Source organism: Gambusia affinis, linkage group LG04, assembly GCF_019740435.1.
Source record: "Gambusia affinis linkage group LG04, SWU_Gaff_1.0, whole genome shotgun sequence".
Lineage (NCBI taxonomy): Eukaryota > Metazoa > Chordata > Actinopteri > Cyprinodontiformes > Poeciliidae > Gambusia > Gambusia affinis.
In genome coordinates, this window is record NC_057871.1 from 32224522 (window position 1) to 32250189 (window position 25668).

At 41.7% G+C, this 25668-nt stretch overlaps 1 protein-coding gene and 1 long non-coding RNA gene across 2 annotated transcripts; one reads left to right on the top strand and one right to left on the bottom strand.

Moving 5' to 3' along the window:
* Positions 1-5114: 5114 nt before the first annotated feature.
* On the bottom strand, positions 5115-19092 carry cacng3a (calcium channel, voltage-dependent, gamma subunit 3a). Its single transcript, XM_044114753.1, has 7 exons — positions 19006-19092; positions 18513-18543; positions 17207-17569; positions 9313-9396; positions 9078-9218; positions 5990-6602; positions 5115-5598 (listed from the first exon to the last, which is right to left on the bottom strand). The coding sequence occupies exons 3-6, from the start codon at positions 17415-17417 to the stop codon at positions 6034-6036; spliced, it is 1005 nt and encodes a 334-aa protein (XP_043970688.1). The 5' UTR covers positions 17418-17569; positions 18513-18543; positions 19006-19092; the 3' UTR covers positions 5115-5598; positions 5990-6033.
* Positions 9211-12112, top strand: LOC122829862. Its single transcript, XR_006370440.1, has 2 exons — positions 9211-10219; positions 11792-12112. It is a non-coding gene; the product is annotated as an uncharacterized LOC122829862 (long non-coding RNA).
* Positions 19093-25668: the final 6576 nt, after the last annotated feature.

Genomic DNA, 25668 nt, shown 5'->3' on the forward strand with positions numbered 1-25668 from the left:
CCCACAGGCTCCATTCAAAATGTGGGTTGTTGTAGGCGAGTTGCGGTCATTTGAGAGAGTGGATAGAGTTTTGATAGTTTGGATAGCAGAGTTTGGATAGTGGTTATTTAGTTTGAGACAGTTAGTTTGGTGTTTGGAGAGTTTAGGAGAGAGAGAGATAGATAGGAGATTTAGGAGCGTGAGGACAGGATAGGAGTAGGATGGAGCCAGCGAGAGGTAAGGTGAACTGAACATTTGCAGATGCATTAGGTTTGCTTATGAGGAACTGTATTTTTCACTGTTTCTTATTTTCTGTAAAGGTGAGGTGTTTATTGTGCACCAAGGAGTTGGGGTACAATAATAACACCTCATCCATGCTAAGACACTACCGTGCCTTGCATGAGAATAGGGAGGAAACTGGAGCTTCACCCAGCCAAGGTATTTCATTACTATACTATATACTATACTATAATCATCGGTCACTGTACCCCAATCTGTACAAACTTGCACTTATTTATTTATGCACCCGGCATCATGTGTGCCATGTGAGCGTGTCTTTTCAAAGGCTGGAGAAGTAGTGTCAAAAAAGAGAAATCGTTTGAAACCTAAAACTGTGGAGAAATTGTTGTTTCTTAAAAAAAATGAATGAAATCATCCAAGTTACACAAGCATTAGCCTATTCACTACCCCCTCCCTAGTTCCACAAGCACTTTCACTGTCCTCTGCCTGATTAAGCTCATGCCATTTTTCTAGAGTCACAGAAAAACATTATTACACAACATGCCATATCACATGACACTACTATTTTGGGAATAATTACACACAGAGAATACATTCAAACAATATTTTATTGTTCAAACAATATTTTATTGTACACATATGTACACCTTTTGTGAAGTTATTCCCAAGACCCATAATAGACAAAAATTCAATGCATCACATGTGTTAAGATACAGCGGGCTGTGATTGTACACCTGGCCAGTAGGTGGTGTCGTGTGCACATGAAGCCTCAAGAAATGAACCCTTTCTCGAACCAATTGGCTCAAGTGGTACAATGCCTCATGAGGCTTCATCTCACCATCACTACTGTAGCCCATCCGCCTCAAGGTTCAACGTGTTGTGCGGTTAGAGATGCTCTTTTGCATACATCGGTTGTAACGATGTTTATTTGAGTTACTGTTGCAGTTCTATCAGCTCAAACCAGTCTGACCATTCTCTAAATCCCAGTAGATCAGCAGTCTCTGAAAAACTCAGACCAGCAACCCTGGCACCAACTACCATACCATGTTCAAAAGTCTTAACCCTCCTGTTATGTTCCGGGTCAAATTGACCCGTTTTAAAGTTAAAAAAATAAAATAAAATAGTTGGAAGTATTTTTTCTGCATGAAACTTTTTCTGTTTGTCTTAATAGGTGCTGTTATGGTCTGGCTCTAGTACCATAACAAATCAAAGGGAAGCAACGCATGGGATAACTTAAAGTGGGATTTATTTAACAAAAATCATAACTGGGTAAGGAGGAGAGGGAGAAAGGGAAGAGGGTGGCAGAAAGACAGAGAGGAATGAACTGGGGTGAGAAAAACATGGTGCATCTTAAGCTGGATGGATGTGATGTCATTCTGGAGACACTGGCCAGCTGCCTCCACTTCCAATCAGAACCAATCAGAAGCTCCAAAATAGGGATATCAACCCAAAGGAAAGGCCTTGGGCCATAACAATGCACTCTACATATAAATTGAAAATGTATTCATTTTACACATTTGCAACACCCCCTGGGTCTACTTTTTACATAGATACTGTTTGGGTCAATTTGACCCGGCGGTCTAGTTAAAGTGCAAAAAAAGATTTAAAAAATGTCCAATTCTATATGTTTCCTTGTAGCTATGAACCGTGTTTCACCACACACTCACAAGCCCACTTTCTCACTATTCTCTTTACTTCACTAGGAACTAGGTGTTTATACAACTTTTTTTTTCTCTGAAGAGTTTTTGCAGCACTAGTGGCTTGTATTTTTTGCGACAGTAGGCAGACAGGAAAGAGGGCGAGGAGAGGGGGGAAGACAGGAAAACATGCGGCAAAGGTCGTTGGGACCAGGAGTCGAACTCGCGACATCCGCGTCGAGGACTAAGGCCTCAAAAAGTGGGGCGTGCTAACCCCCTGCGCCACCACAGCACGCTCCATGTTCATACAACTTTTGAGGGGAATCATTTCTGTTCCTGTGGACAAACTCCACCCACACTGAGTGACACTCAGTAGAAGTGGAGGAAAACATAAATACTCTCTGCATGACTCATTTACCTTGATTTTAATCAGTGGGTCAATTTGACCCTGAACAGTATGTGTGTCTGAAGTTCAATTATAAAGACCAGCCATTGAAAAAAAAAAAGTGTAATATAAAAAAATTTACCATAGATCATTTCCAAGGAAATTATTGTTTTTTGTGTCTAGGTTTTTTTCAGTGGACATAAAAATGTAAATTCCATTTTTTATGTCCAAATGAGCAAATGAGTAGGTTGTCATCATTGATCCTTAATTTCTGAGAAATAAAAAAACATCATTGCAGAAATATTGATTAAAATGGTTAATATTGGAGTTAATAATCAGATACAAAAATGTTTTGGAGGAATTTTTTGGTTTCTGACACTATTGCATGATTAAATACTCCGCGGGTCAAATTGACCCATGAACATTTATTGCGGTACCTCAGAAACGAACATAATAGGAGGGTTTAATCATCTTTCTTTCCCATTCTGATGCTCAAGTTGAACTGCAATACATCATCTTGGCTATGTCTAAATGCATTGAGTTACTGCCATGTGATTGGCTGATTCAACATTTGCATCAATGAGCAGTTGGACAGGTGTACCTGATAAAGTGGCCGGTGAGTGTATAGTCATTATCATCCAGAGCTTTTTCTCTGTAGCTCTCTGCAGATGGTTTTGATCATGTCTACATGCCTAAATGCATTGAGTTGTAACCATGTGATTTGACATTTGTGCTAATGAGTGGTTGGATAGGTGTACCTAATAAAGTGGCCAGTGAGTGTATTTGTTTCCTTGTCAATAATATAAGGGAAAGTATTTGAATATGCTCTCTCACGTGTAGACTCCTGAGATGCAACCCAAAAGCAATAATAGTACACATGAACCCTTACCTATATTTTTGCTGTAATCTGTTTATTCAGAAGCTTTATATTATGTAAACAGGGACTCAATTGCACAGTCAAAATGGCAGACTTTTAGATTACATGTATGGAAGTCACAGTTCACTTACCCATACACATGCAGACACAGTGAGAGACAGAAAGGTTATGCTCTAGAGGATTTAAAGGGGTTTCAATTTTGAACATGTATGACAAAAAAAAGAGGACAGGAAGACGGCCCAGTTAAGTCCCTGTTGAATGTATGGATCCTTGGATTGCATTTAGCTTTGTTGGCATCATGAATACTCTCATTATCATTTAGAATAACATTTTGCATGTAATGCAGAGTGTTGATGCAAAAGATGAAATCATATTGAGTCTGGTTTGTTTGGTAGATAAAATGTACTCACAGTAAGTACAGAAAGTAGCTCACTGACACAGCAATGCAACAGTTCAGGGGTAATTAGCAATGGTAATGCTGTATATATCAAACATGACTTAAAATTCAAATCAAATTCAAATTTAAAAATACCTTATTAATCCCAAAGGGAAATTAAATGTTGTTGAAACTCATTAATTTAGACTCTTCAAAGAGCTATTTAAGATAGCGATGGCTGTTGGGAGGAAAGATCTTCTGCAGCGGTCTGTACTGCACTGAATCTGAAGAAGCCTCTGACTGAAGATACTCTGTTTTCTCAAGACAGTCTCATGAAGAGGATAGTCAGAGTTGTCCATACCTTTCTTGATTTTATGAAGAATCCTTCTTTGCGTCGTCATCTCCAGAGGTTCCACAGTCGTCCCCAGAGCAGAACCAGAGCAGAACCAGAGCAGAACCAGAGCAGAACCAGAGCAGAACCAGCCTTCTTTATCAGGCTGTTGAGCCTTTTTAGGTCCCTGGCTCTGATGCTGATTGATGAAGAGATGACTCTCTCAACAACAATCTTATAGAAGATCTGCAGCATCTTGCTGCAAAACTTAAAGGTTCTTGGCTTCTTCAAGAAGTCCAGTCTGCTCTGTCCCTTCTTATAGACAGTTTCACAGTTGCACCTCCAGTCCAACAAAATTTGACTTCGCAAACGCTTTGAAATCGGGGCTCTGTCTCCTTAAAAAGTTCCTGCTCTTTCCGACAATTCGCCTTCAACATCATTATAACTACATTTCACCATCAAGCATTTAGCGTTTTTACCCGCATTTCGCTGAGAAGTAATACGTGTGGTGAGCTCATCAGATGTGCAGTTCCACTGGGTGTTTGCTTATTGCTGCTGCCACTAGCCTGAAGGAGCTGAGTGGGGAAATTGCAGGGAAGAGCTGCTGTGTGAGGTGGACGTTTAGCTTGGAGACTGCAACTCCCTTCAGGCTTTGAAAAGGTAGAGCTCGATTGCACCACTTGTTTCTGTACTCCGAATGGTTACCATGGAAATTAAAGGATTTCTCAAATATGCATCATGCATCAAAGAACCAAGGCAACACTCCAGGTATGTTTTGTTTTTTTATGAGGGAATTACTTTATAACATGATGTAAAACTAAAAAACAAACTATTTTACATAATACTGCCTCTTTAATGTAAGTTTTACCAGACTGAAGTACATGTCTCCAAAAATTAATGAATACCATTAATAAATGCACTTTGTATGTTGCTTTTGGGGCAATAGTTTCTTCTTCTCTGAGTGACCTTTCAGCCCATGTTTGTGCAGGATTTGTTTCACTCTGGGCAATAAAACTTTCTAACCAGCTTTAGCATTTTTACAAGCTGTTTTTAGTCTTGTTCTTGTGTCGATATAGACAATTATACACTCAGACAGATTTGCTTTCCTTCCCTGCAACAGAAATTGCCCCTTCCCTGAACAGAATGCTGACTGAAAACTACAGTGGTATTTATACATGTGTTCTGCTGCACCCTTATACCTTCCTTGCAACACTCAGGTCTGTTTACCAATCCAGAATTGTCTTGAGGAATAATAAGAATAATTTGTTTAAGTATAAAAGAGGCTTTAATGCTGAAAATAATCAAATGTTACATGTCATACAAATGTTACAGATACAGAGTTACATTCACTGTCCAGCGCTGGGCTCCACTCAACTCACTTTAGGGATGACTCCAAGTGACGAAAAGTGTAGCTCAAACTTCTTGTTTAATCTTATCATTCTGCACCCTAAGTTTTTGTTTATGTGTGACTATCTCCATTCTAATATGTTATGTTTATGATAGCTTGCAGCAGTGTGTGTGTATGCAGATAAAAGAGACGAGGAAAACACAGAATCATATATCCATAACACTTGCATGTAAATGTTTGAAAAAAAAGAATTAAGTACTTTCACTGTACACAAGGAAGAACCACACTTGTGCTTTCTTCCTGATATCTTTGCTGATTTTTATTTTTTTCCCATGGTGCAACACAAAGAAGCAGTGGGTGTGAGTGTTGTCCTTGAAATACATTCAGAGTTGTATCTTCATTTAACTCAGATGTTGTGAATTAACCTAAAAGAATTTACAAAGTTATGTCTGGGCTTTTCTAAATAGCTTAATGGCAAAACTTCTGAATTTAAGGAAAGCAAGAATATCTCATTATTCTAATATTAAGCAAAAAGAAATGATTTGGCAATCCTAAATAACCAAAACCAGGAGTATTTTTGACCAGTTAAATGTCAGAAAGTAAGAAACATGGTTGTGCTCTCCTACACAGTGCCTGTACATTTCTGATGTCAGCTGTATCAACTGTACCTTAGCAACAGCACAAGCTACTGCAAAATGAATGGATATTAAACTGTGCTCTTGTTGACTGCTTTACTGTTATAAATTACAGAAAAAAATATCCGGTCTGCATCTGAAGTAAATATTTGATCAACAAAAACGTCTGCACTCTACTCACGTCCAGAGATGTCTGTCTTTTGTCCATTATCAACTCTGTGTTGCTCAGACAGGAGTGGTTCTTCGATTGGACACACAGTTTCCCGGCAGCATGTCTGTGTTGTGAAGGGCTGAAGTTGTCAAGTCCTCCACCCCCAAGTCAATCTTACTCTTCTTTAGCGGTGAAGCTAAGGCATATAGCATAAACTCTGAGCCCATCGTCATTGGCATAGGCAGACCAGCCACCATGGTGACTTTAGATTCAGCTGAGATGCTTGGTTCTTGGTCACATACTAGTGATGTTTGGTAACCGTGGCAGGTTGAGTCTGCTATGCTGTGATTGCTGCGGTAGCTATAGCGTCTGCTGTGGTTGTAGTAATGGCGGTTGCGGTATGATGAAGAGTTTCGGGAGATTGGAGGCTTCAAGAGCGAGGGCCGGCCTTTGGTGCGAAGCTGCCTGTGCTTTTCTATAAACACGTGTACTGCCAAGACGCCCACCATCTCGGCCAGCACAAAAGACAGAGCTCCAAAATAAAACGACCATCCATAGGAATAGCTCTTCTTGTTGTCGCTCTGACTGGGGTCCCCAGAGTTGGCTGATATGTACACAATGATGCCAATGATGTTACTGAGACCTGTTCAGGGTGATAGAGGCAGAACAAGGGGTTTAACATTCAGGCAATGAAATCCTGAAAAATGTGGCAAACATTTTGGTTGATCCTGCTCCTTCACACTGGTACACCTAAATAAAAACCAGTACTACCAATTGTCTTAAGAAGTCACAAATAGAATATGTGAAGTCTTCAAAGGTTTGTTAGAGAACATTGGTGACCAAACCGCATCAATTAGAACAACCAACACAACAGACAGGTCAGGAATACAGATGTGGACAAGTTCAAAGGGACAGAATTATGTGTTTTTCATAATTCTATAAAATGGTGTAATTTCACAGTGTAATCAATATGTTAACTTCAGTTGTTATAGAAAAAAATCTATAAATATCAAATTAAAAGAAATTTCACTTGCTAATTTAACACCTTGAAATTGGGTCATTGCCTCTTTAAAAACTCCTGTTTTTATGAAACTCAGTCTTCAGGAAGTCATCACGACATGACTTCTCTATCAACAGGTTTTTGCAGATTTGCTGCTGGCTAGTCTGAAGGAGCTGAGTGGGGGAGTTATTGGAGAGGACTGCTCTATGAGGCAGAAGAAAACTCTAAAACTTGACAGGTTGACTTTACTTAAAAATGTTTTGGAAACCGATTGCCCTATAAAATAGTTATACTAATAGTATAACTATTAGTTTTCCATTTGGCTTACTTAACATACTAACCTGAACACAGTACAGTATGCTTAGAAAAATCTTGTAAAACAATTGCCTTAAACAAATTAAGCAACTACACTGTAACCAGGATTGGGCTGGTCATGGCGGCGCATGTATTGCTCTCTCGGTCGGTGCTATGTCTGGCTGTTAGTGTACGTGTTGATTTGTGTTCTGTACTCGTCATGCCGGACAAACCAAATATACAGTCGGGACGATCTCCTGACGATCGGTGCCGGCTACGAACAAGATGTTACACAGCTGACTTTCAACATTCCGGGGGAGATAACGAGGAGCGCCGGCGCGCCGTGGATTACCATCACAGTAGGGAGGAAGCGTCGGCGGCATAGAGAGAGAAGGCAGAAGCGGGGCTGCAGGGCCAGCGTACTAGCTAGGCTACGGAGGCAACCACACAAACCACCGCTCCCCAGCCTGTTTCTCTCTAACCTTGCAAACAAGATGGATGAACTGAGACTACAGGCTGCATCTCACAGCGCAGTGAAGGACAGCTGTATTCTTCTGATCACGGAGACCTGGCTGCATCCAGAAATAGCGGACTCTGCTCGATGGCAGAACGCCACGACAGAACGAAAGACTCTATTAAAAGCAGAGGGGGGTGAACAACACCTGGTGTACTAACACAGCGACTGTCATCAGCCATTGCTCCCCAGACCTGGAGTATGTGACTGATGCAGACCAAAATACCTCCCCAGAGAGTTCACCGTAGTCATGGTAACCGCTGTTTAACTACCACCGGATGCCAATACTAAAACAGCTATTGGACTTTGGCATGGCAGCGTTAGCCATCTGCAGAGCACTTATCGAGATGCTGTACACATCATAGCGGGGGACTTCAACCATGCAGACTTAAAGACAGCGCTCCCCAAATTCCACCATGTAAAGTGTGGCTAACACTCTGGACAAAGTCTACTCCAACATCAAGCTAGGCTACAGGGCTGGACCACTTCCACACCTGGGTCAGTCCGATCACCTGTCCCTGCATTTAATTCCTGCTTATGCTCCCCTCAGGAAAACTGCTCCAACCATCACCAAAACCATCAAATTCTGGCCCCAGGATGTTTTTAGTTGCTCCGTGAAAAGCTACTGTACTAACTGGTGGAAAAGCTGCTCTAAATACTGTTTCTCTAATTTGAGGGAAAACAAACCAACAGTTTACGACAGCACAAGGCAGAAAATACTAAATCAAAAATTAAAAGTATGCAGTTTCAATCAGAATTCAAAATTACTGGCAAAATAAAACACATTCAAATTTGCTGCAATAAAAACACTTATGGTTACATACAAACTCTAAACTTAATTAGTTTTCTTGACTTAAAAATAAGTTCTCATTAACTTGCTCAATTTCAGTGAGTGTCACTTAATAAATCACACAGATTTATTAAGTCACTCGAGCACCCAAAGCCAGTTTATTTAAAACTTGAAGTTAAACAGTAATAGTTTTCTCACTGTTTTTCAGCTAAGCAAACACAATCAATCATATAACAAGGAGTGGGGTGCTAGGTCCACCCAGCTTGCACAGTTGAATGGTTGCCATGGAGACTAAAGGACTTTTTCAAACATACATGGAGGAATCAAGGCAACACTCCAGGTATGTTTTTGATGAGGGAATAGTACATAGCACCATTGATTTTACATTATACTGCCCCTTTAAAGCAGGGGTAGGTTCTAAAACAGTAGCAGCTCATTAGCCGTTTTTTCTGTACTTTTTAAATAGTTTAGTTAGACAAAAAGGAACTGTATTTCCATGAAACTGGGGTTAGTGTCTGACCTGCAGAGACAAAGAGAATACCAGCTGTGAGAATGACATTGTAGCGTGACTTGTAGAACTCACTGGCAGCTACACACAAACCCCCAAGAAAAAGAAGTCCAACGCTGAGTATTGGGAAGAGGCTGGAGGCTCGAACTGCCCCTGAAGTGAGAAATGTGAGAGTATTTAGAACATTTGTATCATATCCATTTGACCTGTCAGAGCTCACTGTTAGATACACTCATCTGTAACTTACTTAGTAAATACTCTGCAGCATCCTGCTCATAGTCTGCGTCATCAGGAAAGTGATCAATGTCTTTACAAACACCTCGAAATATCCCTGAAAAGACAACAAAAAAAAAGTCTGCATTTGTAATGCATACTCTCATGCACAGCGCCTGAGCCAACAGAAACTCTTATCATAGGGGGAGCTAATTGAACTGATTCTTAAGTTGCTAAGATCTACATTTTTATGCAAGATGGCCGTTATATCTGAAAATGTGTGTGTCTCTACACACACACAAATTTTTTGGGATTGGGAGGTTGTAGTGGAAAAGTAAAGACAGGAACCCCAAATTCAAGCTAGTAGGTTTCCTGGTTTGGAGAAACTATCTGAAGTGGTCCACATCTCTGCACTGTAAAAAGATGGATATTCCTCACTCTTTCTTAAAGGAAAGAGACCTGGAATCACACTGACAATAAATTCTACAACTGGAGATTTTGTTAGAAATTAGAGGTCTTTGAACTCAATTGGTGCCACTGATTTCATGTAGGGGAATTGGACGAAAGGAGGTTGAATAAAAATAATTTATACACTTTTTAGACTTCTACACAAATATGAAGCATAATGAGTTGGTCTATATAAAAGAAAAGAATAGAGTAGGATAGAATTTTACTATATATAATAAAATATAACATAGTGAAATAGAATAGAATAGAAACCGCCTATATTGTCCCGAAAAAAGAAAATTCAGGTGTAAGAGATATAAAGGTCCACACAAAAAAGGTCTTAATATTGGGTTCTGCAGGGGAGTGTTTTCTCTACATTTACAGGGTGGCAGGCTGATGGGATCCAGCTGGGGCTCAGCAACACCAATCAGCGAAGGCCTTAAATAGGAGCGGCTTCCCTGAGGCACACGCCAGATGATTTTGCTTCAACAGTGGTACACTCTGGCTCTCTATGCTGCCGTTACTGTTAACCCTAACCCATGTGGGCAACAGTGGTGAACATCTTGTTCCCTTTCATGGAAAGAGTTTAGCTGGAACAATATTGTAAGATATTTCATTACACACTGAGGTTCACTTAGGGCTCCACTCCGGCGATGGCGCCGCTTCATCCTCAAGCGCTCGGAGGTTCACTTAGAGCAGGGGTCTCAAACTCCAGTCCTCGAGGGCCGCAGTCCTGCAACTTTTAGATGTTCCTCTGCTGCACCACCTGAATAGAATAATTAAGGCTCTGGAGAACTGGTCTACACAAGGTGGAGGTCATTAAGCCATTTCATTCCAGTGTTTTGTACCTGTGGCACATCTAAAAACTGCAGGACTGCGGCCCTCGAGGACTGGAGGACCAGAGTAAGCCCTGACTTAGGGCTTACTAGAACCCTAAGAGAATCTAGGAGCGCTTGAGGAGGGAGCGGTAGAGAACGGCAGGCCAAAATTAGCGTTCATAAATTGGATCAACATTGAGCTAAACATGGCTTACACCGTGGCCCGCCAATATCCAACTTGAAGCTAACTTCACTGGGGTATCAACACATGCGTGATCAGATCTCCAAATTATGCTCCGCCTCTTCTGTAACAACTCTTACACATACAAACAGGAGTCAAGTTTTGATGTACACTTGGATGGAAAATTATGTTCAATAAAATTGAATTAAAATAATGTTAATACCAACAGAGATTTAAAAGTACACTAAATTAGTGTTAAAATCAAAGATTGGACACTTTACTATTGTGTTAAACTTAGAAAAATTAATGCTACTAAATGTAAAGTCTGAATCCATTAGTGCAACTGTTTCACAATCACATGTTTAATAGTTCCACAGAATATCTCACATAAATTTAACTTGATCAATACAGTCATCAGGCACAACATAGAGGAGTGAATCTGTACCATAAAAGATATTAAAATATTTTAAGTCACAAGATCTAACAACTGAAACCAGGTGCATTTGATCAACATAAAAATTGTGAAAATGTTCCTCAAATGTTACCTCAACATCTGATACCAGAAAATAAACACAATCTCTCAAATATACAAACAAACAAACACAAAGAAACAGGGAGCTCATTGACAAAATCTGAAAATATTTTTTTTGCCTGAAAAACATTTTTTTTAGCATCTTAGTTTGTTTTTGCATGAAAAAATTAAGATGCTGAAACCTACAATGAATTATAGATTCATTGTGTAAGAATCTACAAATATGCCAGCTGTACATTTATCACATAGGTGACAGTATATAAGGCTAATACTGCAAGCCTAATACTATGCAGTATTAGACTAGACATTGTTGAGCAAAACAGAAGTGATAAACTTTCAGTATCTTTCAAGTTCAACAGATACACTAGATATGAAGTTTGCTCTTTGCTCCAACACTTTTGGACTTTTTGTACTATCCATATCAACACCATCCACAGTTGTCTGCAGATGTTTGTCATAGCACCATCGTAACAAACAGAAAACAAAGTGAAGCTTAAAGAGTTTAATGACTGCCAACAATGTGGTCACTTTGCAGGGGATGAGCTTCTTATCCATCACAGTGTAGCATGGCCTGCTCAAGTTGGTTCCAGATGCAAGAAGGTCTGACTGACATTGTCTGTCCTTGGACTCGAGATCATCACAACCTCAAATGACTGCAACAAGAAACCACATACTGCATATGTATTTGTTATAGTACAGCCTATAACAAAATATCAGTTCTACAACATTTACCTTGTTAAACACAACAAGATGCTCCATGGCCTGAGCACCACTGATCTTCAGCATTCTGTCTTTGCAGCCAGAATATACAGCAGCTACAAAAATGCCCTACTCTGCCAAAATTGACAAAACACAGCACAAGACGTTATCAAAGCCCATCTCCCATGTGCTTTTCCTTTCCTAAAGGCATGACGGCCAGATGACTGATATACAGTTCAGTCAGTTCCTGGTTGGTAGTCCAATGATTCATCTGCATCCTGGCTCCTGACAGACCTGAGTAAATTTGGAGTAATGGAGTGGACTGTCAGGCCCTTGGCTTTTAGTACCACCTTTCCTCTGAAGAATCTATGCAGGGTTTCCCCCAGTGTATTATAAGCCTGGTGGCCCGCCAAGCTTTACTGCCCCTACACTCCCAGGCTAAGCGTAGCTTGTTTTTGTTTTTAGAAAAATAAGAATAAAAAAAAAAATCCCTTAATTTTTCGTCTTTTTTTGCCGGATTGCAGCATCTCTGTTGCTCTGAGCATGTCACTGGCGGAACAGATTTGTTCCTAAAAGTTATGTTTATAGAAGATAGGTTTATAATTGATGCATTTAAAGCCAGAACAATAACACCGTTGGGGCGCGATGCAGCAGCTGGATGTCTTATGTTAACCTCAGCGCGGACTCAGCGTGCTGCTCCTTTCACTGAAACTGGATACAGGCTGACCTGTATGGATATTTACATCAACCCCCCAGTGTGGAATTATGTTTCTTTGGAGAATTCAAGGTAGGCGTTTAAAACCCACCGCGTTTGCTCTGGTTGTGCAACAGTATGTGAACCACAGGAATAACTCGTAGTGGTGTTTTCAGAGGTGCATATTGAGAATGATTTATCTTTGTGAACTAAGGATTATATACGGCGTTTACATCCCAGCACGCTGCCCAGCGCCCGGCTCTCTCTGCTCTGATAAAGTTTATATCTATGGTCCCGGTTGGCCGTTCGTGGTTAATGAATCAGCGCTAACCTCATCATGCAGGTTCAGGGATTTCCCCATCCCTAACAGGTGATGTTTTTTGTGCTTCCTATATTCTTGCTTTATTTAATTTTTTTTTTTTTTGGGGGGGGGGGTTTCCCCACCAGGGGATCCTTTTTGTGAGCTCTAGTGTCCCTTATACCACAGTAGGCTGACAGGAAAGGGGGAAGAAGAGGGGGGAAGACATGCGGCAAATGTCGTCGGGTCCGGGAATCGAACCCGCGACGGCCGCGTCGAGGACTGAAGGCCTCCAAATGTGGGGCGCGCTACCCTCTACGCCACCGGAGCACGCCCCTTTATTTAATATTTTGTATTAATCATCCTCTCTTTTCTTTGAGGTCATGTGTTGCCATGGAAGCGTGCACATGAGCAGTGACCTGGTGTTTTCAATCAACCACACTGGGAAGGTCCATTGTTTGAGAAGGTGGAGAGATGCATATAGTTTGGGCCCAGCTTGCTTTGTTTATGTTGTGAAATTGTTAGTTGTAATTCTGTAAATATTTGTTTAGGAATATTGTTTAGAACAAATTTTTTTTTTTCTTCTACCTGGAAATGTAATTGTCTTGCCCCTTAATTAGTCCTGGCCATGCTTTAAAAGCCAGGTGGTTTGAATCAGTGGAGGACGCTCCCTCCTATTGTTTGGAATGCCTGTTAGGATGTGAATTGTACTGCAATGTCCACAGAACTGAATAAAGCAAAGATTTAGAGCTCTATAATTGCTGGACTCTGTCTTATTTTCCATCACATCAAACCGTATCAAATGCTTTGTCTACTTAATAAACCAGAGTAAACCAGTGTTCTCGCGGCTGCTCAAATATCTGAAAAATTTGTCCTTTTAAGCTTGAACAAACCAAACAGTTCCTGTGGCCGTTATTCAAAAAAAGTCAATATGGGGTGGTGTGGTGACGCAGGGGCCCACATATTGAGGGCGGTGCTGTGGTCACGGGTTCGACTCCCAGCCTGGCGACATTTGCCGCATGTCTTCCCACTCTATTGTTACCCTGTTTCCTGTCAAACTACTTTCAAATAACACCAGTTAATCCAGTTCAAGGTATTCCATAGACTCCACTATTCTAAAATTAAACTGCACAGAATATTTCCTTCGACATCTTCAAATTGTGATAAATGTAAGTCCGCGGATGGCTCCCTTTCTCATTTGTTCTGGACATGTCCCAAGCTCTTTCATTATTGGTGTGAGATTTTCAACTTGTTTTCTAAGGTTTATGGATGCACATTGGTTCCTGATCCCCAGATTGCATTATTTGGACATTCTCCTTCTTTGAGGACCTGCAGCGTTTCTATGCAAACGACAGTGGTGTATGGAATGGTAATAGCCAAAAAAGTAATATTGAGACTCTGGAAAACTGACAAGGTTCCTCAGTTTAAAATGTGGTTGAGCGACTTCACTGAGATTCTTCATTTGGAGAGGCTACGATATGATGTTGTGGGTTTCTCTGATAGGTTTTGTAGTATCTGGCAGCCAGTTTTGGATCATCTTTCCCGATCCAGGGTCGACCCAAGCACTCGCTCAGCTTCTTAATGTGCCACCTATGCCCTTACAGACAGGTATTACCATTCTTTAATTGTAGATGGTACTCAATGCAGTGTAACCTGATTTGCTGTTATAATATTTATTTATCTTTATTTTTATTTTTTTATTTAAAAGTTTTTGCGTTTTTTTTTTTTTTTTTTCTTTCTTCGGTTATTGTACATCTTTATTTTTGTTACTGGATTGATAAGAGTATACTGCTTTCATACAGGATTTTGTTACATACTGTATATGTATGGATATGTAAGTCTGCGTGTATATGTGCATATATATTTACTTATACTCTCATGTATGATTCATGTATGTTATATTCTGAAAACCTAATAAATATATATATATAAAAAAAAAACAAAAAAAAAAAACTACTTTCAAATAAAGGCCACTAGAGCCAACAAAAACCTTAAAAAAAAACTCAACAGACACAGAATGTTAGAGCTACTAAAGCCACATTAGCAGCATTTAATTAAATCTCCTGTTTGTTGAGCATCTCTGAGCAGTGCAGCGGATTTAACTCATCATTCAGGACCGGTCCAAGGCTGTATGAGGCCTGGAACGGAATTTGACTTACGGGCCCCTCTTGCTGCTAAAAACATCAGCACCTCTAACAGCTTCTGTGTTGGATTTAATCTGGGAGAGGGGAAGTAGTTTAATTGGCCCACCTAAAAAAAATAGTTTTAATTGCAGTTTATTAAATTGTATTTGCATTTTGGGAACACTTCTGCCTGGGCTGGTGGAGGGGTTTGAGTGTCCCAGTGATCCTAGGAGCTATGCTGTCTGGGGCTTTATGCCCCTTACATTAAGCACAAACGAAACTCTTGGTATTGATGACACAGTTTTAGACAAGCTGATGGGAGAGAGAGAGGATGCAATAGACAGAAGACAATGGATTCACGGACCATGTTCCGTGAATCCATCGTCGAGGCGGCTTATCAGAGCTGTGGCCGCAAGCAAAAACGACAGTCAGGACCCGTCGTTCGCCCATTTGTGCTTACGGGCGAACTACAGTTCAGATTACCCACCCTTCTGTGAGTCCTGGGAGGGGGTACTGGAGAGTGCCCCTCCTGGGGACTCCCTTGTACTGCTGGGGGACTTCAACGGGCAATGACAGTGAACCTGGAGGGGCATGGTTGGGAGGAATGTCTACCCCAATCTGAACTCAAGTGGTGTTATGTTGTTGGACTTCTGCGCTCATCACGGATTGTCCATAACAAACACCATGTTCAGCATAAGGGTGTCCATATGTGCACTTGGCATCAAGACACCCTCGGCCGCATTTTCTATATTTGCTCTGTTTTATAATTTTACCTTGATACTTACTTGGTCAATTGAAGTGGCAATGTACATCCTCTTGATTACTGACAAATGGGTCAGAACCACATGAACTGAGCTGGTTACTCAGATCAATCTGAATCTTTATTTCTCATTAAAACGACTTCTTGTAATTTTAAGACATTGTTACAAAATTGCATCTTTATTCTGCTGTTACAATGACTGCATTAAAAATTCTTGTAGCCTGGCCATAATGCTCCTTATACAATTCAAAGAAGAGATGATTGAAATAAAGGCACTTTTTGAAAAGTAGTTTCTGTCATTTTTAACATTTCGATTAAAATCAAATCTGGTATGAAAGAAAATCTTGTAAGTCATATCATCTAGCCTTATTCATTATATTGAATTATATGACTGACTGCATATTACTTAATAGTCATATTTCTTTGCTGGTATTAGTGTATGAAAATGATGCATTTTAATATCTACATGCAAACACTTCATATAATGTAACATCCTACTTTTCAGACCTAAAAAAATGTCCGGGGGGGAATTTAAAAATGGTCCGGGATTTTGGTCAACTGCCTCAAAACACATTACATAGCTTACAGTGCATTGTGATTACATTGCCACTCCGTTCCACTACTCCATTCCAGGTTTCTTTGTATGGCAAATTATTCACGCCTTCTCCCCAAATCCAATCACGTTGCATTATGTGTGTGAGTGTGTGTGGGAAAAGTAAAGATAGCTGAGTTGACTTGTACACCGGCCGCTAGACTAGTTAAACCTTAAGTGTGACAGGCGATAGAACATGTGTGTTCGCCGATTCTACGGCAAAAATGCCTAAACGAAAGTGTATGTTTACGGAGGAATTAAAGAAAAGATTCCCGTGCTTTCGTCAAGGTCGTGATCCCTATGAGGCGGAGTGTTTGACGTGTAAGGCAGGCACTAATGTGTCTGGCAAATAAAGGTGCCAACGACCTGCAAGTGCACGTGAATTCATCAAAGCACGTGAAAGCAGCCAGAGGCGAAAGCTCTTCGGCTAAAGTCACAGATTTCTTTGTGACAAAGTCAGACAGAGCAGCCGTCACTGCAGCAGAAGGAAGCTTTGCTTTCCATACTGTTGAGGTCAGTATAAGGTCAGTAACGAGACAATATATTTTGTGTATTGTCGGGAGGGGGCGTGGGGGTGGGGGGTTATGAAGTACCCCCCCCCCCCTTATGGTGAAAGCAACACTCAAGTCTCAGCACTGTACTCCATTATGTGCCGACACTGCAAGTTTAACTAGCAAATTTGCTGTGCATAGAGACAATTTTGCCATGCTTTTATAGTTTACCTTGCATTGCCAATTGATAATTTAATCAGATTTCTACATGAAAATGTGACTTTGAATCTTACCCTCGGTGCAACAGGTCCTCCAAAGTCCCGAGTGGGTCAGAACCTCCTCGTTTTTGTGGACGGTCTCATTGTCGTTCAGGTTTTTGGAGCGGCACATCCCGCGGGAGTAGAGCCAGTAGTCCGTTCCCACTGCGATGGTCATGAGGCTGAACGCACAGAAAGCCCCCGCCGTGGTCAGAAGCATCATCATCCCCCTGTTACAAACCCTCATCTTGGCCTGATACACCTTCACTTCCTTAAGCAGAGCAGTTTCACCTCAAGACTCACTCCTGGATTCAGAAGCTGACCAGAACTGGTTCCAAATGTCTCATCTGTACGACTCCAATTAGTTGAGGGACGTAGGGATATGAAGAACATTGTCCACTACAAGAAGCACAACACACTTAAAGTTAAGTCTGTCAACCTTTCTCCAAGTCTTTTGGCAGAGAGGAGAAGCAGACGTGTTGCTGCTCTAACAGAAAAGAGAACTCTGCGCTCCAGAGAATATCAATGGTAGCTCCGCACAGGCAGCCTGGAGTCATAAACCCGCCTATCAGAGAATGGAGCACATGGTGTGTGTGTGTGTGTGTGGAGTGTGTGTCCCATTAGGAAGGATGCAGTGAGCCTGCTGGGTCACAGAGACCAGGAGTGCTCAGCATGTAGAGCAACATGCAGAGGAAAGGGAAATAAAGAACCATGGATTGCTAAATAAGAAAGGCTGTAACTTAACTTTGTGTTGCAAGTTGCTACAGATGATGGGGAAGAGTTAGACGGGACACTGATCCACCCATAGATATGTGACTGGAAGAAATGTGAATCCCATACAGTCTTATTCAATAAATTAGGATATCCTATTATTATTAGAGCCTTGCAACGAAATGTCGCTTAATATGAACATTTTAAAAATACAATTGACTGACAATAAAGGCTGTCTATGTCTATGAGGAGGTCTGAATATTTGCTCAATGCTTGCCTACATTGAGCAAATATGCAGTTACAAAATTTAGTAATATTTTTGTGAAGAATTATCAAAATAATATTATATATTGACTGCTATCAAGTGCTCAAAAACATCAGCAACATTAGATTCCATAGCAATCACAAAGATATTAAAAAAGCAGAATACACATCTTCTCTTACACATTTGGCTGTGTAAGCCAAATGAATCCTTGTCAGTGCAAACTTTGCATTTTTCAATTATGTGGTTCTGATTCCACAGAGCAGATGACGTATTATATTTTTTTAATATAGCAAACATATTTATTTACTGTGAAATTATACAGTAAGACAGGTTTTAATTCATTTTACATATCTTTTTCTGTCTCACCCGGGACGCTGCAGCTGTCCATGTTTCTTTACTGAAAAACAGATAACATACTAATGTCAGTGACCAGTTTCAAAGTCACATTTCTGTTCTTGTCAAGATTTTCAGTGGGACTTTTTGGGATTGGTTGGAGCAATTGGAGAGTAGAAAATAATACAATTTCTGTAAATTATAGCTAAAATTAAAGCTGACAAAAGTGCTGATGTTTGGATATGTGAAATGTAAATTCTATCTGGATCTAAAGCTATGAACTGTTTAGTTTCTGTCTGTTTGCCAAGATACAAGAGAGGACTAGGCAAATTTCTCTTTTGCAGTGGCCAATAATTACATTTTAACTGCCGCTGTAGGAACCATGGTTTAAAAATGTACCAACTTTGTACATTTAACAGAATTGCTTTATCCATTTGATGATTGCTTTGAATATTGCCACATTCTATGAACAAATGATGCAATCCGTCCAGAGAAGAAAAAAAGTAGAAAAACAGAACAGCTTAACCTGTTGTATTCTTTTCTTTTCTCAGTCTGTCAGGTTAACGTCAAATGCAGAGCCGTTGCCATGGCAATCGACAGACTGTCATGTTGGGTTCTAGTTCTCTTTTCACATGCAGAACACCACAGGAAAACAGATAATCGGTGAAAGAGGGTTTATTGAATATTCTGGAAATAAGCAGATTTGTATCAGCTCTAGGCGAAACGGCTCTCGGGGAAAGTGGTACACTATGAAGGCAACAGAGAGAAGGTGAGTTCGAGGGCGTCGAAAAAGGGAGTGAGAGAATGATAAATGGACTGATCTTACTTGCAGATGTGATGGTGAAGGTCCGGGAGGGTTTGACTGTTGTGTCGAGGCAGTTTAGTGAAAAGGAGTTTCTCAATGGGTTCGGGCTTCCTGAAGATCCGGTTTGGGTAAACTGATCTGAAAAGCGCTGACGAGGCTGCGGTGGAAGCCCGCCAGGGCAATTAAGTTCTAGCGGGCTGGAGGCAGAGGAGTATTCAGACTGTCATACAGCGTCTCCAGGGGAAGGTACAGGGACTCGGGCAACCAGTGGATACTTTCCATGGCATCACGAGGGGAATGGGTTCCAGAAAACCAGGGGGAAAAAAACCCTTTCACAAAGGAACTCGACGTCTCGAAGATGGCACCTAGAGGAGGGTAACAACGAGAGGAATTACTCGGGAAGTTTCTCAAGAGAACAACTAAGAGCTTATGCTGGAGGGCTCTGACTACCATTGCTGGCGAACACTCAGGCATCAAAAAACTGGCAGGCAGCTCCTCTTGAGCTCCAAAGATGATGAGGAGATGCCCAACAGGTGTGCTGGAGATCGGCACGCCCCACCAGGGAAAGCAGTCTCTGGCGCTATCTGGTGGATGGATGGTGAATAGCCGAAAAAGGACCCAGAACGAAAAAACCCAAAATCCCGGAACCCGACAGTACCCCCCCACCATCCTTAATGGTCACCACCTGGCGGCCGAAACGAACTAGAAGGGAGAGAACCACGGTAATCATTAATAAGGGACGGGTCCAAAATAAATGAGCCGGGAACCCAGGAACGATCCTCCGGACCATAGCCCTCCCAGTCGACGAGGTACTGCCACCCACGTCCTTGCCAGCGGGAGTCCATGATCCGGCGGACAGAATAGACCGGATCGCCATCTACGTCTCGGGCAGGAGGAGGGGGCTCGGCAGAAGGGCACAGATTGCTGGTCTGTACGGGCTTAATCTGTGAAATGTGGAAGGTGGGATGGATGCGCATGGTGGAGGGGAGGCGAAGACGAACTGCAGACCGCCTGATTACAGATGTGATTTCGAATGGGCCGATAAACCTGGGAGACAGTTTATTTGACATGGATTTTAGTGGAATGTCACATGAGGATAACCATACTTTCTGACCTGGAGTGTAGATGGGGGCTGGGATCCTTTTGCGATCTACTTGGCGCTTGTTTTGTTCTGCTGTGTGGTTAAGGACTTGGACCGTACTTCTCCAAACCCTTTGGCAATGACAGATGTGATGTTGCACGGAGGTCAACGAAATGTCCTTTTCCTCCAAGGAGAGCAGTGGTGGTTGGTAACCTATGGATACTTCGAACAGGGAAAAACCTGTGGTGGCGGATAGGTGACTGTTAGGAGCATACTCTACCCACAGTAAGAATTGACTCCAGTCAGACGGGTTAGTAGATGTGAAGCAGCGGAGGGTCGACTTTAATTCTTGGTTCAAGCGCTCTGTTTGACCATTAGTCTGAAGATAGAGAGACTTTAGCATCAAGTGCAGAACAGAAACCCCTCCAGACCTGGGAGATGAATTGGGGTCCACGGTCAGACAGGATCTCCTGCGAGATGCCATGTAAACAGAAAACATGTTTCACAAGCAACTGGGCAGTCTGAAATGCATTGGTTAACCTCCTGAGAGGAACTAAGTGGCAGGCTTTCGAGAAAAGATCAATGATGGTGGGTGCTGTGGTGGCGCAGGGGCAAAGTACAACCCACATATTGCCTTAGTCCTCGTGGCGGTGGTCGCAGGTTTGATTCCCAGCCTGGCGACATTTACCGCATGTCTTCCCCCTCTCTGATTACCCAATTTCCTGTCCAGCTACTTTCAAATAAAGGCCCCTAGAGCCAACAAAACCTTTAAAAAATAGAAAAAAAGATCAATGATGGTAAGTATGGTTGTCATACCTTTGGAAGGAGGTAAGCCAGTGATGAAATCAATGAAGATGTGGGACCAGGGATGGCTGGGAATAAGTAGAGGTTACAGGAAGCCCAAAGGAGGTCGATGGGATGGCTTGTTCCTTGAACAGATAGAGCAGGCTAAAATGTATTCATTGACATCCTTGTGTATGGATGGCCAACAGAACCTGCCGTTAATAAGGGCAATAGTGTGGCTTATACCCGGGTGTGCAGAAAATTTGGAAGTGTGAATCCAATGAATAAACCAGGCTCTGATTGGTTGTCAAAGTCATGTCTGTTTTGTTAGACGGACATGACTCTGGAATAGGTTCAGACTGTCAGGCTTGTTTAATTAAATTCTCAATCTCCCACGTAACTGGGGGCCAAAACGAACAGGTACAGTACAACTGGGGGGAAGAATAGAGGCAGGAACCTTATCAGTGTCGTCTGGAGAGTGGACGCGGGACAAAGCATCGGCTTTGATGTTGCGAGAACCAGGACGAAAAGAAATGGCTAGGTTGAATCTAGAGAAAAAAGTGACCAGCGGGAATGACGGGGATTGAGCCTCTTAGCAGATTGGAGGTAGGATAAATTCTTGTGATCAGTCCAAACTAATACTGGATGTTCCGCCCCCTCCAATCAATGCCGCCACTCCTCCAAGTCCAGCTTTATGGCCAGCAATTCAGCAATTCACGGTTGCCCCCATAGCTTCGCTCTGGGGGGACAGTCTATGGGAGAAAAAGGCACATGGGTGAGTCTTGTTGTTTGAAGCAGAAATCTGAGACAGCACCACACCCACCCCAGAATCAGAAGCATCAACCTCCACAATAAATTGCTTCCTAGGGATCTGGTTGGATTAACACAGGCGCTCTGGAAAAAAGACTCTTGAGTTTCTTAAATGCATCTGCTTCTGGGGGCCAACTGAAGTTGATCTTGGATGACGTTAGGGATGTTAACAGTAAGGCTGTTTGACTGCAATTGTGGATAAATCTGCCATAGAAGTTAGCAAAACCAAGAAACCTCTGAAGTTGCCTTCGCGTCTCGGGAATGGGCCAGTCCAAAGCCGCCTGATCTGCTCCTCCGTGGGCCTTACCTGTCCGCCTTCTAGAACGAACCCCAGGAAGGAGACAGAGGCTTTATGGAACTCACATTTCTCCGCTTTAACAGTTTATCTTCCAGTAAGCGGTGGAGAACAAGCCAGACATGTTGCCTGTGTTCTGCAAGGTTCTTAGAATAAATGAGAATGTCAACCAAGTACACAAAAACGAAAACATTCAGAAAATCTCTCAGAACATCGTTGAGAGCTTGAAAAAATGCTGGGGCGTTCGATAAACCGAAAGGCATGACTAGATATTTGAAGTGACCGATGAGTGTCTTGAACACTGTCTTCCACTCATCCCCCTGACGAATACGGAGTAGGTGATAGGCCTTTCTGAGATCTAGTTTAGAGAAAATGGTGGCACCATGGACCGGTTCAAAGGTGGAGGACAACAGTGGCAGTGGATACTTGCTTTTAACAGTGATTTGGTTCAACCAACGATAACCATTGCAAGGGCGGAGAGAGCCGTCCTTCTTGCCCACAAAAAAAATCCCGCCCCTACTGGAGAGGACGACAGGCAGATAATGCCGGCAGCTAGCAAGTCTTTAATGTACGTTTCCATTGTTTCGCGTTCTGGTCGGGGAATATTGTAAAGGCAGCTGAAAGGAAGAGGTGCCCCTGGAAGGAGGTCTATGGTGCCATCTTAAGGTCTGTGAGGAGGAAGAGAGAGAGCTTTAATTTAGCTGAAAACTGGAGCTAAATTGTGATATTCAGGCGGAACTGTGGAAAGATCAGGAGGGTCCCCTTGTTGCGGCTCAGTCGGTGACGGACCTGGTGGGACTGCAGAACAGAGGCAGGATGAGTGACTGGACGTGGACCATGATACGACATGATGGTTTGCCTAGTTAATGTGAGGATTATGTCGTTGAAGCCAATTAAAGCCGAGGATTATAGGGGAGTTTGCAGAGGGAAAAACAAAGAAGGAAATGAATTCTCTATGGGTCCCGGAAATGATTAATTGTATCGGCTTAGTTTGGTGGGTGATCTGAGGGAGTTCCTGGCTGTCGATAGCAGTGACTCGAAGAGGAGCGGTGAGAGGGACTGCTTCACTGGCCAACTGCTGGACTAAAGTGGTGTCTATTAGATCCTGCTCACAACCTGAATCGACTAATACGGACAATGGGAAAAACTGGTCTTCATGAATAAGGGTAGCCGGTAATAGCAAGCGAGGAGAATCGTTATTCTGTGGATGGTGGGCATCCTCCTTGGCCCAAATACAGACCTGAGGGTTTAACCGCTCGGGGCAGTGAGCAATAAAGTGACCGGGGAGCCTGCAGTAAAGACATAGGCGTGAGGTCATTCTTTTATGTCAATATTATTTCACCATTTTATCAATGTGGGTGGCCAGTTTGGATCAGGCTTCCTATCAAACTAGAAGAATGATAGAAAACATGCTAATAAAATACCTCAGACCTGCAGCCCATAGGCGGTTGTAGACCCAGGCTAACAGAAGCAGCTGTTTGGCTCACTTGTACAAGTTTACAAGTTTATGTTCGGGGGGCACCTGTGAGATGTTCGCATCCACCTCAAAAATATGTAGTTGCGCCTCTGCTCTCGCCCATTGACAGCTGGACACCAGCACCCTTCTGTACTCCAATGAGATAAGGGCGTAAGAATATAGATGAAGAAGTAATCGCCTGAATACTAGTGGTGATTGACTGTCTGCTCTACTGATAATCTGTCAGAAAATTGATGTGTGGGTCACCTTCATTTTGTTAACTGGACAGAAACACACCAAACTGCGCAGAACAGGTAGATGTTAAGGTTGTCAAAGTCAAGCTACAAGCTACTTCCCACTTTCTTTACACATTTTTTTTAATTAAAACTTTATGCTGACCTGTGAAATGTGATTCCATTAGACCTTGTAACCTTGCTGTTATCTTGCTATCTAGCAAAACATTGTTTGCCTAGTTCAGATTCTTTGCCTGATTGCATCACCTCCCTGACCACCGATATTCCCTGCTCAATGCAAAGCAGTGGTGCATGTGGTGTTCTGTTCTGCAGTAAGCCATGTGTTGTTCAATTCACTAATATGGATCATTGAGAGAAGTTGTTTTACAAATCAATTTTAAAAAGCAGTCGTGCACTGGCTGTTAATGCTTTGAACAAAACATGTCATGTCCACACCAGTCCTTCAGAAAGCTACGTCCATGCATCTTTTCAATATTGGTTACTTGGCTAGAATTGAATAATGTTTAATGGTTTATTCACCGTCAATCGTCAAGCTTAACCAAAACTCAGCCTTTTTGACTGTAATTTAATGCTGAATTAACATCACTCGCTATCTGAGTAACTACTCATACCTCTTTGTCAGCCTGGTTTCCTTCACTAAACTTGATTCATAAATGCTGTTTTAAACAAAATGAGGCATTTATGAACAGAGACCTGCTGCTTCCAATCAGAGATCAACAGCTTGTTTGACTTTGACATACAAAATAAGGTTGAATAAAAACAAACTGGAGTCGATATGGGACTTGTTTGCAGGTATACTGAGATAAACACTGTCATCCGTGTAGTTGAACTGTTGTACTATGTTATTCTGACTTCTATAAGGCACCAAATTATTTGCTATAACTGATAAAATGCACCATGTTATTTCTAATATGTATTCCCCTTTTATGGCTCCAGATTAAGAACTGCAATCACTTTGGTAGAAACTCTCTATTTCAGAACTATTACATAAATTTGATTCTGGGCCAAACTTGTATTTATCTCAGTTTCAGTTAGTCTGAATTCACACAACAGCAGGTAAGATGATGACTGCTTAAAGCTGCTGATTATATCAGAGAAACTCTTTTTTTAGAAATGGACACAATGTGTAACCCGGGTGACCATCAATTTTTTATGTGTGGTTTGATTATTAGGTCATGAATCTACAAACAGATGTGAAGCAAAAAAGACAAAATTACAGAATTGATTGTATGGTAATATTTTAATATTTTCTGTATCTGTCTCTTCAGCTAAAGATGATGCATGCATCATATCTATCATGTCCGTTTATTCTCTCAGGGTTTCTTCTTTTCCTTTTGACCTTCTTCCTTTTGCATAGTAAGTCTTTCCTATTTGCAATATTTCCAAATAGTCAGGATGACGATTATTTCATCACCGATCAGACAAAATGAGCAACAACAAATGCCATTTTAAAGCCAGAAAGTGGAAAAGATAAAGAGTGGAAGACAAATATAAATAGTCACAAGTTATGTGGGAGCATGTCATTGGCATGTTGTCAGAATGAGGTCCATTATTGGACCATGTCACTATTGGGAGTCAAGTGTGGATATTTCCAATATTTTCCAACATCTGGCCACTCCAGCAAAATTTATAATCTCCCAAGAGTTTTTGAAGCAGAAGACTTTTCAGCATTTTGGGGAGGGAATGAAAGCAGAATTCACACACA